The sequence below is a fragment of the Sciurus carolinensis genome, chromosome 4 (assembly GCF_902686445.1).
Source record: "Sciurus carolinensis chromosome 4, mSciCar1.2, whole genome shotgun sequence".
NCBI classification, from domain to species: Eukaryota; Metazoa; Chordata; class Mammalia; order Rodentia; family Sciuridae; genus Sciurus; species Sciurus carolinensis.
In genome coordinates, this window is record NC_062216.1 from 39,135,313 (window position 1) to 39,153,775 (window position 18,463).

The 18,463-nt window shown below is 36.4% G+C and overlaps 1 protein-coding gene across 9 annotated transcripts in view; it reads right to left on the reverse strand.

Annotated features, from left to right (window-relative positions):
- Fat1 (FAT atypical cadherin 1) overlaps positions 1–18,463 on the reverse strand; it is a 123,303-nt gene that overhangs the window by 30,122 nt on the left and 74,718 nt on the right. For 7 of the 9 annotated variants that reach the window (XR_007108139.1, XR_007108138.1, XM_047548021.1 and 4 more), the window contains exons 5-12: positions 17,945–18,268; positions 17,390–17,600; positions 16,283–16,351; positions 15,267–15,406; positions 10,446–10,721; positions 10,110–10,320; positions 931–4,998; positions 306–502 (exon numbers count right to left, since the gene is read on the reverse strand). Coding sequence is in view for 7 of the 9 variants with exons in the window: in XM_047548021.1 (XP_047403977.1) it covers positions 306–502; positions 931–4,998; positions 10,110–10,320; positions 10,446–10,721; positions 15,267–15,406; positions 16,283–16,351; positions 17,390–17,600; positions 17,945–18,268 (5,496 nt within the window). In the remaining 2 variants the exon portion in view is untranslated. The remainder of the gene's footprint in view (positions 1–305; positions 503–930; positions 4,999–10,109; positions 10,321–10,445; positions 10,722–15,266; positions 15,407–16,282; positions 16,352–17,389; positions 17,601–17,944; positions 18,269–18,463) is intronic. The other 2 variants (XM_047548023.1, XM_047548025.1) reach the window with 1 other exon arrangement.

The window sequence follows — 18,463 nt, forward strand, 5'->3', positions numbered from 1 at the left end:
ATGATTCCCAAATTAAAGAATCCCTTCATGAACATTTTTTCATGAACGTTTACAAAGTGTTTTTGGAGTTAGACACAACTGTAATCCTGTCCATAATTTAAGAATGAAGTTTTTGAGCAGCTTTCCACTCCACAAAATAGTTTCGGAAGCTTTTCCAAGTCTTGCGTCATTTGATGCCTCTGCTTTTAACAGTAAGTGATTATAATATAAAACACATTTAAATGACAACAAAGAAGTGAATGGCTGTCCTACTGAAAAGATTAAGAAATTTCAATTCTAATATACAGACTTAAAGAGCAGCCTACCTTTTCACACACTGGACTGTTGTCATTTGCATCAAGAACTTTCACTTCAACTATAGCTTTTGATGAGAAGGTCCCATCAGTTGCTGTGATAGTCAGAAGATAATTGTCCTTTTTTTCTCTATCTAGTGGTTTCTTCACATAGACCTTCCACTCATTCTGTATATTTTCAACAGCAAACTGTCCCAAAGCATCCCCTCCTATTAAATCAATGGAGGAAAATGACAGTCAAATTTGTTGAATTAAAGAGAGAAATTTAAGTAACAGGAAAAGTAAATTGTACAAAGGTGTATAGTTACAGTCCAAAAGGATTAAGGATTCTAAAAAATAATTTAAATTTGGCATACATCAACATTTTACAAAATAAGCAGCATTAACCTATGTAAACACAGCATTAAGCAGACACAATTTAAGCTCAACATGACAAGTCATGAAAATCAGTCAAATGAAACAGTTGCGCTTCAGGTAAAGAACCTGCAATGTAGCTTAAGAGATGTGACATCTACTTAATTTTAGATATTATTAACTAAAACTATCCCTGTAACTCCCAATTTCCATAAAATACATATCTAAAATACTTCTAATACGCTTTAATTTTAAATCAAATCATTCGGTTTGAAATTTTTACCTGTGATGAAATATGTAACTTGTCTGTTAATCTCCTCAGAGTCAGCATCTGTGGTGCTTAAGATGGCAATTACGCCGCCTGGGGGATCGTCTTCACTCACAGTCCCCTTATAAATCTCTGCTGTGAAGCGGGGCGGACTGTCATTGACGTCTGTGACAGTAACATCCACAATGGCTGTGGAGGACAGCTGAACCTTTTCACCATAATCCGATGCAACCACTTTAATCTGGTAATTGTCTCTCTGCTCATGGTCCAGTTCCTTCAGAGTCGTAATCCAGCCTGTTTCCATATTAATGGCAAAAGATTCGATGATGTCTACACTTTGTGACTGATCGAGACTGTACATAACTTGACCATTGGTTCCTGAATCTAGGTCAGATGCTCTAATCTGGATGACTCTACTTCCCCCTGGCAGGTTTTCGACAATAAATGCCTCATATGGACTGGACTCCAAGACTGGGCTGTTATCATTTGTATCTTTCACTTGAATACTAACATCCACTGAAGCCACCAGTTCATAGTTATCACGAGTGCACCTGGCAAGTATGGAAAACTGATACCACTTAGTTGTCTCATGATCAAGACTCTTCTCCAATTTTAGTCTCCCGCTTTGCCTGTCAATCACAAAGAACTCATCTCTATTACTTTCAGGAGTATTCCCTTTGATTAGGCTGTAAAGAACAGTGCCACTATGTTCTGCCTGGATGAGATCTATTTCTGTTCCAATAGGCATGTCTTCTGAAACTGTATAGGTATAAAATGGTTCTGAGAATTTTGGAAGCTGTGTTTCTGGTGGAAGTATTTTAACATAGACAGGAACAACAGAGTCTTTTGGTGGAGACCCGTTATCCACAGCTCTAACAAAGAAAGTGAAGAATTCATTTTCTAAGCCAATTAAGCTTTCCTTTGTGGTAATTACGCCGGACAGTTTGTTAATTTCCAAATTCTCCTTAACACTTTCAGAATCTGCTTCAATGGCATAGGTGACATCAGCATTGGATCCCTCATCGGCATCACTTGCAAAAACTTTAAGGACTGATGTTCCTTTGGCAGCATTGGATCCGATGTTCACTTCATACTTGGTTGCTCGAAATTGTGGTGCATTATCATTGTCATCTGTAAGGATAACATTAATTGTGCAGAAAGCAACTTTTCCTCCAGCATCCTTCGCCATTAAACGAACTGAGATTACTTTCTCTGCTGGGGTCTCTCTATCAAGTTTTTCCAAAGTAAATATCTGTCCTCTCTCATTTGTGTAAAATCTGTCTTTGGCAAAGTCATTTACAATGTGGTAAGTAATGAGACCATAAATACCAGAATCCCTATCAGTTGCTTTAACCTCAATCACCAGTGTATGTAAAGGAGCATTTTCAGCTAGTTCCACTTCATATTCATTCTGAAGAAAAACAGGACTGTGCAAATTGCCTCCAATTACAGTTATATGAACCTGAGCTGAACTTCTAAAAACACCATCAGAAACAGAAATGTTAAGACTGTAAAATGGCTTCAAGGTGTGCCGGCGCGGGTTTGAGAGTGTTATAATCCCTGTTTTACTGTCAATGACAAAATTTTTATGATCATTGCCAGACAGAATGGAATATTCTAACTTGTCTATGTCAGAACTGTCTGCATCAAAGGCTTTCACACTCATCACAAAATGCCCATGAGTAGCATGCTCACTAATTTTGGCTTCATAAATTTGTTGGTCAAAGAGTGGAGGATTATCATTGAGGTCAGTGACATCCACCGTGACAATCACATCACTGCTCAGTTGGGGCATTCCACTGTCAACAGCCCTTACAAAAATCTTGTGCTGGTGGAACTGTTCATAATCTAAAGTTCTGATTAGTGAGATGAGACCAGTGCTGCTATCTATGTGAAAATGATCGTGACTTTTGCTGTGATTTCCAAACATCTGGTATGAAATTCCTCTATTTGGTTCTGAGTCAGAATCTGTTGCTCTAACTTGAACGACAGATGTTCCAATTACAGATGCCTCAGAAAGAGTTGCAGCATAAGACTGCTGAACAAACACAGGAGAGTTATCATTGATGTCTTCTACTATTATGTCAACAAACACTTCAGCATGAGCACCAGTCAGAGAGTCAGTTGCTCGTATGCTCAATTTATATGCTGGGTGGGACTCAAAATCCAGAGGAGCTATGACATTTATAACTCCAGTATTGAAGTTAATAGTAAATTGGCTGAAAGGATCTCCATCTGTGATGCTATAGAACACTTTTAAGCCTTCTGGACTGTTGGCTTGTATGTGGACAACCGGGCTATGCATCTGGATATTTTCTGGAATCTCTGCACTATAGAAAGGTTTTTCAAACACAGGCATGGCTTTATTCATAACAGTGATTGGGACTATAACTTCAGCTGAGAAAGCTGGGTTTCCTCCATCTTTTGCAACCACTGTGACAAGATATTCTTTATTTAAGGTGTCAAGTTCAAATTGTTTCTTCAATGAAATTTCACCTGAGGGTCCAATTTGAAAGTGATCATGATGTTCCTTAAGGTAGTAGTGTACTTCCCCATTTCTGCCACTATCTCTGTCTACAGCAGTAACATAGCGGATAACATGGCCCACCTCAGTGTCCACTTTAACTACAGCATAATAGGGAAGGTTGACAAACACTGGTGCATTGTCATTTTGGTCTTCTACGGTGACTTTCACGACAACATGGGCCACTGCTGAAGGCTTATGTTCTTCTGTCACTTCTACAACGACATCAAATGCCTCCTGCTGTTCACGATCAAAGGGTATACCAGTGGTTGACAGCACTCCTGAAGTGCGGCTGATTTTAAATCTGCGGTCTGGGTTGAGGATGTGATAAAACAGAGGCTCATTGATTGGATTCCCAATAGCAGTAATGACAGCTAATGTCTTAGCTTCTGTGGAATTCTCTTTCACTACTGCTGAGTAGAAGTCCTGGGTAAACTTTAGTTGGCTTTCTTTGCTTTCTTTGACGTTAATTTTCACAGAGGTAAAGCTGACAAACCTGCCATCAGAAGCTCGAATGGTTAATTCATAGCGGCTTCTTAACTGAGTTGTGTTTTGCACAGTTATGGTGCCAGTCTTGTAGTCCATCAGAAACTTCTCCCCAATGTTGCCTTCGGTGATGGAGTATATCAACTGTGAGAATGCACTGGAATCAGCATCTGTAGCATTTACTGTGGTGACTTTTACTCCTCTGTATGTTGGCAACAGAAGAGATGCTTCATATAATGATTTGGAGAACACGGGAGGGCAGTCATTAATGTCAATTACATGTATGGTGACATTAGCTGCATATTCAGCAAATAAACGTGGTGTCCCCATGTCATGCACTTGTACAGTAAAGTGAAAAACACTTGTTTCTTCATAGTCCAGACTTTGTACTGTATGAATAGCCCCAGTGCTAGAATCGACAGCAAAATATTTGTGCACAGATGGTTCAACAATGTGATAAACAAGCAAAGCATTTGATTCTTTATCAGCATCAGTTGCTTGGATCACTAGTGGGATATTCCTGTCTGTCAGGACTACACTGTTGATTGAAGCTGATTCGCTGATGAGTCCTGAATATTCTGCCTGCATAAAAACTGGCGAGTTGTCATTCTCGTCCTGCAGATGCACTAAAACAGTTGTATTAGTGGACAAACCAGCCATGTTGGTTCCTTGGACTGTCAATGTATAAATGGGCAAAGTTTCAAAATCCAGGGATTTCTGAGTGATGATACTTCCAGAATGTGGATTAATATCAAAAGCATCACCGATATTTCCATCTTTTATTTCATAGATCACTGATGACTGACTATGGGCTGTAACCATTCCAACAAAACTCCCAATGCTGGTAATTTCACTAATTTCAACAGAGTATTCTTTGGATGTAAACTTAGGGGCAGCATTGTCCGCAATTGTGACAAAGATATGCACAGAAGTCATTTCACTCATTGGTGGATTGCCTTTATCTGTAGCTTTCACCATTAAATCATATTCCACTTGGTTACTTCGATCTAATTCTTTGGCGGTTTTTATAGAGCCCAAGATGGGATCAATTATAAAAGAATTTCCAATATTTCCTGAAAAGGGGGAAAATACAATGTTAGAGAAAAATATGAGACAAAATATTAGCAGTTGGACAAAGACAAACAAAAATAGCTTTAAAAAATGATATTTTGAAATTAAGCAGTAACACAGAGGACACGAATATTTGAATGGAACCATCAAGTGTTTCCTGTCTCATTTTAATTCACCTAAAATAAAGGATGTTTTCCAAAAATTTGACCATAAATTATGAAAGACAAGAAACAGAAGAAATATCATTTTGCACCTAAGGCCAAAATTCACTCTCTGTGGTCTGAACTGGAAATGTGTTGTGGAAAGACACGGTTATCTTTCCATGAAGTATTTGAGTTAATGATTTTCCAATAGTTGCTCAAAATCCTTCTGGAATATATTTGCATTTGCAAATTCACAGGTTCTTATTAATTATGAAAAGGAAGATTTCAATTCACTAAGAAAATTTACATCAAGATTCGAGAGGGTTGTCCTTTATTTTCAATATTTGGGGAACCGAGGGATATTTTGTGTAATCCACCCTACTTTACAGGTTTTAAAGATTCAATAGTTCTTTAACCCTTTTCAGGTCAATTTACCTTCTAGTCAGTGGTTCTCAACTATGGGCAATTTTGTTTCCAAGAAGACATCTGACAATGTCTGGAGACACTTTGCATTCTCCCAACTTGGAGGAAAAGAGCACTATCTGCATCTGGTGGTAGAGACCAGGCACACTGCTAAACATCCTACCCTGCACAGGACAGACCCCCAAGACAAGAATTTTCTGGTCCAAAATGTCAACAGTGCTACAGCTGAGAAACTAGTAGGGTAGATTGATTTGCTTGCTTTTCTTTGAACCTTTCCAGGTACTATATAGATAGATTTAGGTATCACCTCAACTTCACAAAATCCCATAGTTTTGTGTCTTTTCAAGAAACCAGCAGTTCTCTGTGGTCTTTCTGAATAGACAAAGGCAGTACGAAGGTATTTAGGATAGATCCTATTTGTGAGCCCTTCGTCTCTTTTTAGTTTCATAAACAAGATGCAGAATTTAGAGTCCTAAATTTATTCTCCCCAAAAGAACTATTACATTTCCCCAAAACAAAGGTTGCTTGCCACTTAACTGCCCTCCTCAAATTCTTTTTCCTCTAGGTTTGCAATCAGTATGGTACTTCACAGACCAGAACCGCTTGGTGTGATGTGCAAACCAGGGAATTAGTCCGGCACTTCTTTCTCCACATCATTAACAATAAACACTTCCTCTACAGTCTTCATTTCCTTCCTTTAATATGTTTTCCAAAAATCCATGACAATTTTTTGAGGCCAGACCCAGCCTGGTTTTCATTAAGTCTGCCTGGCTCTGCGTCCAGGCCCCAAGGCAGTGCCTCAGTCTGCAATAGGGAGGAGGCCCAGGCTTCTCTAGGTCCTGGAGCTCTGGGCTGAACGCTGGCCCAAGGATGGGGTCCTGCAGCCTCTGCCAGGCTGCTCAGACACTAATATCCGGCCTGTCTCTATTTAAATGGGTCAATGATCCCAAGTTCTCTCTCAATGACTTTTAAGCAGTCATTAGAACTCAAGGATGCTTTTCTCATTCTATCCTGTACATCACCTTTATCTTCCAAAATTGTGACAGACTGCTTGGAGGGACCTGAGAGAACACAGTAACCTCTGGCAGCTGCCTGTTCCACCCCTCAGACTTTCCTGTCTGTACTTAGAAAGCACCTCACTTGCCAAAGTATATATTTACCCACAGAATGTCTTTCTCTTATTTTCTATAGTGAAATTTTATTAGGCTAATAAAACTTCAAATAGGCAAGCCTTCAAATGAATGAATTAATTGACACTCTGGGTGCTAAAGTGGCTAGTGGGGTCACAGCTTGTTCCCAGTGTCCAGCAACACGGGTGCCTTCTTTGTTCCTCCATCAGGAAGGCACACTCTTATCTCATTTGCATTTGGTGCATCCTCTCCCAGAACAGCCTTCCCTAGCTGTTCTCAATCTTCTCCACTCATTTATTTACTCGTTCATTCAGGTTTTACCTGAATGGCCCTGCTTACAGAGTGTGATAGTGAGGCCTTCCTTGACCTCCCTATTCAGTACAGTGATTTCTGTTCTTTATCAGCTTTCTCTACCATATATATGACAACCTTGCTCTTTTTCTGCCATGGGAAATTTAGAAAAATCCTTTATCATCTGGGGTAACTTGACTTTGAAAAAGATAGTTCTGAGTTTGTCACTGATATCAAGAAGGTTCAACAGGAACCTAGCCAGTGATTTAATGTATGGATCTCAATATCTCTCTCTCTCTCTCTATCTCTCTCTCTCACACACACACACACACACACACACACAGAGGCAGAAAGCATCGGATAGATATAGAGGGAAAAGCAACATATTTTTGTGGTAAAACAGTAAGGGCTGCTGACTGGTGTATAACTAACAGTTACATTTGCCAGCACTGAAGACACATATGGTATTTATGAAACAACGAGTAAGGCAGCGAGTAGACAAAGCTCATACTCAGCTGAGGGCTTAGTAATTCACTTTAGTTGAAATATTTTAACTTTAAATTGTTCTCTGTATTTAAACAGGGAAATTATCTGGACAAACATGCCCATTTGTTCTCTTTAGCTACCACTATATTATGTATCTCCCCACAGAGCAAGTAACGGAGATGTGCAGGAGAATCTGTTTGTTCCCGTGACTGACATGCTGCAGATGTTCAGTGAGGGCCTGATCAAAGAAAGGCAATCTTTACCAAATTTCACTACAATTACATTTAACCTAATCTTGGAGAAGAAAGACAATTTGAATCAATAAATGTATTTACTAAGCATATTTCCAGGTGTCATAACAATAGTAGTATTGTGCTAATAATCTACTTTTCAAAATAACCTAAAGAGAAGAAAACACTACACGGCTCAGTATAGCACTGATGTGTCTCTAGTGCATAACCCAACCAATACTGAAAATATCTTTTAATTAAATTCCTTTTTCCCTAAAGACTCCTAATCAGACTAAACCTTTTATTCAATAAATTGCTGCTAATTAAACATACAGTGTTATGGATGGAATTTATAACTAGTCTTTTGAACTTTATTAAATGTAATCTGATACAAATTAGAAGCAGCTGATTATGAATAAACTGCTAAATAAAAGGCAGTAAGAACATTTTATAGTTCATACCATACCAACAGATATACATATGTACAATTCTACTGTATTTTCCTGGTAGTGGTTTCCTAAAAAGTAATTGTTTAGCAAAACTTTATTACCAAAAGTATAAAAACATATTAAAAGCTCTAATTCCACATTAGAATAGCCCATTGGTACTATCTATTCTTTGAGGGGAGATAAGAGTTCCATTCTTAGAATACCAAATTACTAATCCCATCAGTCATTACAAGCATTTGAAGAATGTACATGCCTTTACTCAGACACCAACAATCATATTTTAACCACCCAGTTGTTGAAAATTATGTGAAAGCTAAGGGAAAGTTTAACATTTTCTCCTACATAAACCCAGCCAGTTTGTCTATGACAAAATTACTTTATTGAAATGCTCAGGCATGCACAAATGGAATGTACTGTTTTTCTAACTACTAAATTTCTGAACCAGTGGAAAAATACTTTATTCAAGGCACTAACTATACTACAAAGTATTTCAACACTGAAATCACAGGCAGTATATAAAATCTTATTTGTGAATAATGAACTCAATTCAGTTATTTTAAGGGAAACAAATTTCAAATATGTAAAGAAATAAGAATAGTTTCAGCACATAAAAGTAGATGAGTAAGTATTTTGTTAAAAGTATTCTCCATTTACTCAGATTTTGATTTTATGATCTATAGATAATCTATGCACTATGGAATCTAATGCCTAGGAGAGACCACTTCTAAATAGGTAGAGCTCTGGACTTAACAACAGCAGAAATTTAAAAAAAAAAAAAAAAAAAAGGTGCAAGATTTCATTTCTCTAAAACCATTACAAAGACAAGAATGAAAGAGACAATATTTCTTGTACTAACAATGGCACTGAGGAAGGTGGAAAACCAAATCACCTTCTCAATATTCTGCCACTTAAGAGTATGTGGCTTGAGAAGGGAAGTCCCAAAGCAATGCCATTTCTAACTGTGCAATCACATGCTCTAGAGGAGAAATCTTCCGGAACTATGTGAACCAATGGTAACCTATTACCTATCAAGCACAAGCACAATCCTATGAATACGACACCTGGCACTTAAAATAAGCTCAATCAGTCCATGGAACAAATAAATGAGTGAGTGAATGGCAGCATAAAACAGAAGAGAGAACAAAAACATTTCACTCTGCCAAGACTACTACTTGATGATCCTCCTTGTTATCACCAGCAAGTCCCTAGATCTTTTGTCTGATTATACCCAGAATCACCCAGGTACACAGTTCCAGTTGGGCTTCCGGGCCCTGGAGCCCTCAGACCCCATAACAGCAGGCATCTCAGCATTTTCAACATTTCTTCTAGTCTCAGACCCAACTCTGGCCTACTCTGCAACAACCCAATTCCACTCATGACACAATTTTTAAAGAAACATGGGGGTTTAAGATAATGGAGGGGAGCTAACTCCAGAAGGAAGATGATAGGTAGAAGACACTTAGAAGATAACTAACCCCCAAAGAATGGGATGAATCAGCACTCTATCATGGAATTTCAGACTCTGTACAAGAGGAAAGACTCTCTAAAAAGTAAAATGTTAAATTATTAGGCCAATATTTTCCTAAATGTTTTGTAGTTAACCAGTATTTTAGAGAAAATGATTGTGCAGTTAAAATAATCTCAGAAATACTGGATTGTCAAATAAAGTTTTCTTTTCTGCAGGACTTCTCAGTCTTGAATTATGCTAGTATTGTGACTCTCTAAGAATGCTGGGTCCCAAATTTATTACAACTCAATCTCTGCTTTCTGAACTGTTAAAATTAAAAAAAAAAAAAAAAAAGGAAAAGGAAAAAAAATCCCCTTTTCCTAACATGTAAAATGATAGCTGAAGATTCATTCAAGCAAATTTTAAAGATATGCACAGAAATGCTTCAATATCTAGAACTAATTTTATAAAAGAAATATGCTTTAACAGTTAAAATCGAATGCTCCAAAAATACCTGATTCAATTGAGTAGAGAACTTCGGCATTTTTCCCTTTGTCTTTGTCGAGAGCTGTAACCTGCAGAACGACTGATCCCACAGCTGCTGACTCATAAACCCGCCCCTCATAGGAAGAACTGGTGAACCATGGGGCATGGTCATTTGTGTCACTGACATTAATGACAATCCTTGCAAAGTTGCGTTTTACAGGGACATCTTGATCTCGTACCTAGAAGAAAAACACATTATCAATCCTGTCGTGGTTTTCCTTTACATGGATTAAAAATCACTATCATTCTCAAACACAGGAAACCTTTAAGGAGCTATATGCAGGCAGAACAAGGAGATGCCTACCATGACTGTAAGAACATGCTGGTGAACGGCTTCATGATCCAGTTTTTCAGAGGTACAGAGAGCGCCAGTTGCAGGATCAAGACGAAATTTCTTGAGACTCAGTGGGTCTATACTACTCTGCAGAGTATAGATTAGTTTATTTTTCTCATCCTTATCCACAGCACTGATTTGCAAAATTTCTGTTTCTGGCACTGTATCTTCAGGAATAACAACTTCATATTTTGATGTAGAAAACTGGGGACGATGGTCATTTGTATCTATTACTTTGATGAAAACCTATAATGAATGACAAAAATGGCTCACATAATATTACTAATAATTAAGTTTTAATATTTAAAGAATCTAGACAAAAACACCACACATACATTGAAAAAATCTGTTATTTTAACAAAATGTAATATAAATAAGAGAAACAAAAGCAACAAAAATCTAGAATCAAAAATATCCTTAAATCTTCTCACTGATACATTACTCATTTAAAATATTGCATAAGAAAATAAAACCTTCCTAAATTCTTGAAACTGACTTTGGAGACACAATGATGTTCACATTTAACATTTCTTTATGAAATATAGACAATATAACTTAGATGTCCACACAGAAAACCTTTGTAATTACTCATGGAACAATAGCAGACAATTTACTTTGCCAGGATTTACAGAAGACTCACTTTCTACACTAGATTTGAATCTGTAAATACTAATTTACTGAGGGGAGTGACAGACAGTTCTGCTATATAAATTTCTCATTCTAATCTGAGACTCCAAATTCCTGTTAAGACTTTAAACACTAAAAAAAAAAAAAAAATTGAAATGGTTTTAGGGCCTGGATGGGATTTAGTGATAGAAAGCCTGACTAGCAGGTACTGGGTTTGATTCCTAGCACCATCAAAAAAAAAAGTTTTAAGTCTTTATATTTTTTAACTTGAAGACCTAGATATAATGAATATATATGTTTATTTCCTAAAATCAGTTTAAATAGATTGAAAGGAAAACTGCATTAAGTATGTCAATATAAAACAAAAGTTTTGGAGAAAAAAGAGTCAATGTTAAAAAACTTAGCTCTAAGGTAAATTTAAAAAATGACAACAAATTTTACTTTGACAGTAAAAAGACTAATTTTCAGAATGGAAAGACGTATATGGATAAGGCATAGTAGAAATCAGCACCAATCACAAAAGACAGTTTATTAACAAGAAATCTAAGTGACTCCTTCAGAACAAAAGGGTTTGCTAGTCCAGGTGGTCAGAAGGTCAAAGTCCTAGCACACGTAAAACTGTTAACCACACTGGTGGAGGCATGTGAATAGAGTCCTTTCCATAAAACCACAGCAGTGTTTTAACAGAATGCTACAACATCAATGACAGGTTTTTAACACTAAATTTTACATAAATATTATTAAATACATTTATCAAACAACGGAAAGATTTTAAAAGGAAGTTATGCAAACATTTAAAACTATAAACACCTCACTTACAACTGTCAAAGATAAACCAAAGGCATGGCTAAAGGTAATTTTTTTTTTTTTTTTTTGGTACCAGGGATTGACTTAGGGGCACTTAACCACTGAGCCACATCCCAGTCTATTTTATTTTTATTTTATTTAGAGACAGGGCCTCGCTGAGTTGCTTAAGAGTCTCGCTGAGTTGTTCAGGCTGGCTTTGAACTCATGATCCTCCTCCTTCAGCCTCCCAAGATGCTGGGATTACAGGCCCATGCCCAGCTATAAAGGTAATTTCTACAAATCAAATCATAATATATTCATTTCCAAGTGAACTTAATTTTTTTTTTTTTTACCATGGAGCAGGTATTAGGGAGAGATGTTTAATCCTGCTCCAAGATCAATTAATCACTATTAAAAGAAAGAGCTGGAAGTTAAAACTTAATAAGGCTGCTAAAACATATTCTTTAGACACTTCTGTGCTCGGCATAGCAAGTGTGCAGTAGGTCATTCCCTCGTGAAGTTTTCAAACTCACTGGGCAATGTCTTGCACTATGTTCCAAACATTATCATGTAAGTTTTTAAGAGTCCTGAGACTGGCTGAGATATTCAGAAAACTCCTAAGAATAAGGTAAAACTTTGCTTGAGTAGGTTTTAGGTTGGTAGGTAAATGTACATTGGGAAGAGTTTGGTCAAAGGCATGAAGGCAAGAGATGAGATTGGAACTAAACACACAGCACCTTGCTCCTGAGCTAACGCTAGAGAACTATACATCCTGTATGCTCTGAATCTACTGATCAGAAGAAATCCACCTTTTCCTCCTCTGCTCAGTCAGGTATATCCTTCTAGTAGCAGGCAGCACAAGATGAATTGAAAGGAAAGAGAATGGAGGTAGGAAGGTAAATCAAGTGTTGTGCATAGGGCAACTGACAAGAGCCTGCACCAGTTCTGATAGGCAGCAGCTACCCTAAGTACTTACTGGGTGACAGGTTTTAAGAGCTTTAAGAGCAAGGACTCTTATGTGCCATTTCACTTAATCCTTACAAAAATGCTAAGGGTGATTAACCCTATGCCCATTTTCCAGATGAGAAAATGCAAGCACAGAGGGTTAGAGCTTACACATGGATAAGAGCAAGAGGTAGGGATGAGATTCAAACCAAGTTGCCTGCTCCAGAGTATGCAATGCTCATGATCAAGAGAAAGCAAAAGAAAGCATGAAAGCAAAGCTGTTTCAAGGAAAGAAAGAAAGAAATTTAAAAAGTTGGCTGAATTTGCTAAATTACCTTGAAAGACAAAAAAGATAAATTAAAGCAAAGTGAGTCAAATTAAAGCTGGTCAGTATCCTAAACAGAAAATGGCAGGACAGGAAAGCAAGGAGAGAAGGAGAGTTGTTTCAGCATAACACTGGCATGGACACAGCCCACTTCCAGTGAGGATGAACCATGCGTGAAAGACAATGCTCTCTAATGTTCTCCTAAATCTTCTAAAATCTGGCATTTGCTGAGACTGGCCTGGGTGCAAAAAACCTGCTGTGTTGGTTCTTGGGTTTTACCTACAAATCCAAATCTATCTTGCTGAGTTGCAGTGGCTTATCAGAACTGTTCAAACTTCTGTGTTCCTGTAGTATCTGCTGCTCTACTCTCTCCCAGATTTGTATCGCTCTGTTCTCAGTACCAGACTAGAAATCTAAACCTAATTACTGATTGTTCCCTTTGTCCCACACCATGACGGGTCAACCTAGACTATGTAACTATTCTCTCCCATTCTATGCTTCCCTGCCAGCAATTCATTAGGTTATCATCAAGACCCTCTGAAAATTACTTTAAATAAGTTACAGAAGTATACATGAAGAACTGGAATATAAGAAGAAAAAATTACAATATATTTCCTGAGTTTTATAGGAATTTTAGTCAATGAACATAATATTCCATTACTAAGCATTCAACTGTACTAACTAAAAATATAATTTGGGTGCAAGATATAATTGGTAATTATTTGCATATATATTAAGTGACTTACTGCTTATCCAGTTTCTCTCAATAGATTTCCAGTTAATCATGTAAACTGGACCATACCCAGTTATATTTGTTAAACTTTTCTCTCTGAATTACCCTACTAGATTTATTACTATTTTTGATTCTCACTTTTAGGCTCTGAAGTTTAACATTAGGGGGTTATTTACAAAGAGAGGAAACTGATTCTTGTAGCCTCTAGAATAAGAGTCACTGAGAAAATGGTAACTTTAATACTACAATATAACTTTTACCTGGAAATCTCAAAATGACCCCCAAAGCTTAGAGTATAGCAAACAATATTAATTTTACATCAATTTAAAGGCACAAATATTTGGAGAAAGGAATAAAATAATTTTACAACTGACTTTAAATGATCTACCTACTTATTAATTGAAATATAACAGACCACGATTATTCTTTAGTGCAACAATGATGGGCAGATTATCTATCTCATTTAAGATGTAAAATAATATAATCTAAAGACAGAAAAAAGCATTCTGTTCTCTAACTTTTAACTTCTGTTTTTTAAGGACATATACATCATATAAAAGTCTTGTATATGATTTCTAACATCCTAATGTGAGCTCTAAGGCAACAGGAGTTTTGCCTGTTGCTTCCCATTATTTAGCTTACAAAACAGTACTCGGCACATAACAAGTGTTCAACAAATATTAGTTAAATGAATAAATGAATGACTTGATGCCTCCTCTTGAGACCCCACAATGATTACTCATCCAGGAAGACTCATTTTGTACATCTCCCACAACTCTAATGAGAATCAAAGAAAATTAGTAAGAAAATTTAATTTATAAGCATTTAACATTTAAGTTTGAAAGTCCAGCAATCTGGTCACCTCCTAATCATCAGATAGGAGTGAACAATGCTGTTAAAGGGCTTCTTAGAATTCTTAGGATAATTTAATCAGTAATTTTTACACAGCTCTAGTGGTTAGCCAAGGGGGACAAAAGTGATTTAAAAAGACAAATTAATCACTTTAATCGGCTTTCATGAAAATGACTTGTACACTTCATCCACTATAGTGACACACTTTATGTTAATATAGTTCAGACATAAATATAAAATTAAGGGGATTTTGATGCCATAACAGAGTGTGGTTCAGTTTTAAGTCTTCTGTAAAATTTTTTGAACTGCTTAATCACATGCAAACCCAAATTGGGATTGCAGTTAATTTTCCTTCTCTAAATTGAGATTCTTGTTGTGTATGTGTATAAACAGCAACTACATACTAACTTTTGACTTTGGAAACTCAAAAGGCAAAATCAGCTGCTCCTACTGTCTGTGGGTCCTGAAATTAGAACATTATCTCAGCCATCCTCTGACAATACATCATTAGTAATTCACTTACCTGAGTATGGATGATGCTTGTTCCATCCGTGGCCTCAACTGTCAAATTATAGTTTGATTTTTGTTCTGCATCAAGAGGTTTGGCAACAATGATGGTTCCAGATCCCTTGTCAACATCAAAGTGACTGTCATAGTTGCCACCTAATTTAAATTAGGACAAAAAGAAGAGTCAAAGCAAGTCACAGAATGAAAATCTGTCTTTTACATTGTGGCATCCTAATACTAAATATCAGTGAAAAAAGATTCCATATATAATGATCAAAGTGATTCCAAGGAGCAAGTATTTTGAAAGGCAACAAGACTGACCAATTAGAAAGATAATGCTCTTAAGGCAAAATTGAACCCTAATTTTCAAGGAAGCCATAAATTGAGAGAAAATGAGAAACCAACTTTGTAAATAGAAAAATTGCTAATATTGCCAATAAACCAATTTCAATTTATTTTTCAGAGGTTTGAATATTAACTTATATCAGTGGCTATATGGACACATCACTATTCTTCTAAAAGCTTAATTATTAAAAAAAAACCTTATATTTTCAACCTATTGACTTTAAAAAAAACATTAAAAACAAATGTTAACCCTGAAAAAATAGTGATAGTTAAATCTAATCAGACTTAGCTATTTGAAACAAAATTTTATGTCCTAATACTACCCAAATAAATCCCAATTATATTCTAAGTAAAACTCTCCTTAAATCCATTGCACTTGAGATATTTAAATTGATGGGATGAAAAGAAATGAAAATAAAGGCAAATGGCCATGACGAGTTTCTGCTACTACATCTAACCAAAAACCTAAACAACATATACACACGTAAGGTCTTAAGTGAAACCTAAGGATCTAGGGATGACTGAAAGACGACATGTTTGGAATTGGAATGGGTGACGACCATGTGCACACTATGAAAAGAACAGTAATGAAAAATAATCACTGGAAATAAGAATGTTCTTAGAAAAATTAATGCTTTTATTTTAGATCTCATAATCTGAAGCAAATTATGTGATCTCAGCAGATACCTTCTGCTGTACAGTTCAGGTCACAAGTCATCTGAAAGATGTAAAAAACTTCTCTAGCAAGTGTATCTCCTGGCACAGCCAAAAGAAGCAAGCAAGCATGGAAAGCAAGCAAAGAACAAGAAGAACAATCATCAAACCAGTTCCATACACAGCACGCATTGAACAGTGAAGTCAGATACTGCACAACAGCATCCTGTTAATCTGGAAATGCGGCATAAGTTCAGAGAAAGTAAACAAACTATTTTAATTATAACCATGAAAATAATTTTTTCTATTAAACTATAATGATTTCAGAGGTGTGGTCAATTAACTCTTTCACAAAATGCCCCAAATTGGGGAAAATAAACCAACTGTGTAGTGTGAATTTGAAGAGGAAAGCCTGTATCACATGTACCCTGTGATCCTTGCAGCTTATGCTCCACTCGTTCCAACTTTCTAAAAGAGCATCTGGAGGTAATGTAGCTAAGGTGGGGAAGAGGGAAGAGGAATATGAAGAGCCAACTAGAGATGAATCACATCACATACTTTTGATTTTAAATAGGCCTGTAATTAAAATAGTATGAAAAAACAGAATGAAAAGATCTAAGAGGTCGAAGTCTAACGTACACTTTAAAAAAGTATGTGGAATAAGATATTATATTCTACATGAGAACTAAATGAAATAACAAAAAAGAATTGGGTTCCACATGTAAATTTTGTAAAAGGGCTACTTAATCTAATGAAACCTGCCTCCTACTAAAAATAAGGTGAAAAAACTAAAATGCCTAAAATAAAACTATAGCTGGTACAATAATTTTTAGTTATATAAATCAAAATTTGTAAGCATACATATTCAACACTGACATGTGACAGTCACCTAAGGAGCGACTTTAAATATTCTAATCATATTTACTAAAAATAATGTTATATATGTGTGTATGCATAATTAAAACATTTAGTTTTCTCTGTAACTCCCTGATCAAGAGATTAGTTTAAAGCAAATTCTCTACCCATAGATCTTATTCTAATTTTAAATTGTGAGATACATGCAAAAATCAGAAAACTATATGCAAGTTACCCCTCAGTGTAACCTATACAAGGACACTGAACATGATAAGCAATACTTACCAATGATATCAAACCAAAGGGGAATGCCTGCAGGCTCAACAGATAGCATTCCAATCATATGAGCAACTGGATCACTTTCCATTACAGTGAAGGTAAAAAAGGGTTCTTCAAATGAAATGGGCTCCAGGGACGGTTTGGGTTTGGAGATCCATTCAATATGAAGTCTAGTAGTTGATGACTTTTGAGGGCGACCATTATCGACTGCCTTAATCTATAAAATATAAACAGAGGACAAAAACACAAGATATATTCCATAACTGAAACAGACTGAGCCATCAAACACTTAATATTTGTATCTGAATATGCCACATGTTTAATGCTTGAAGAAAAGAGTAACTACTTCTTGACCATACTCAACATTAATAGGCAACTGGAATGAAAGTTGAAAAGGCAAAGAAAAAATAATCCTGCACTTCCCAAATATTACAAAGCACTGCCTATTATTAGGTCACAAACACTGAAGCTATTTACCAAACACAGATGAAGTTATAAGAGACTAGATTCATAGCCAAAGAATTTAAAAAATTCAGAGACTATGGTCTGAACTGAACTCACTGAAAGAATATCATATTCTCCAGCTGCAGAGAACTTTTTGGATGAAACCATTCCAGTTTTGGGTTCAATAAAAAATTTGCCAAGCTCATTTCCATCCTCGATGCTGTAGGAGATTTCTGCGTTGGGACCTTCATCTTTATCTGTAGCTACAACACGATATAGAGGCTCTCGTTTGGAGTTTCTTTCTGGTTTTTCCCGTTCTGGGAGTCTGATTTTGTAGAACTTCTGCAGGAACTGAGGCTTGTTGTCATTTTCATCAAGGATTTTCACAATTACTCTTGCAATGGTTGATCTAGGGGGAGTACCATTGTCGGTCACAGTAACCTGTTTTTTTAAAGATAACAGATTGATAAATGTTTTTAAGGTATATAAAAAGTAAATACCTTCTTCCTAATGAGAATCACCATTTATATAAACTTACACAGGTCACATAGCAATAAGGTCCATACCATCTTTTCTCATTCTGACAACACTGTAAGGCATCAAGGGCAACTTTTCCCAACTTTAGAGACAAGGGCA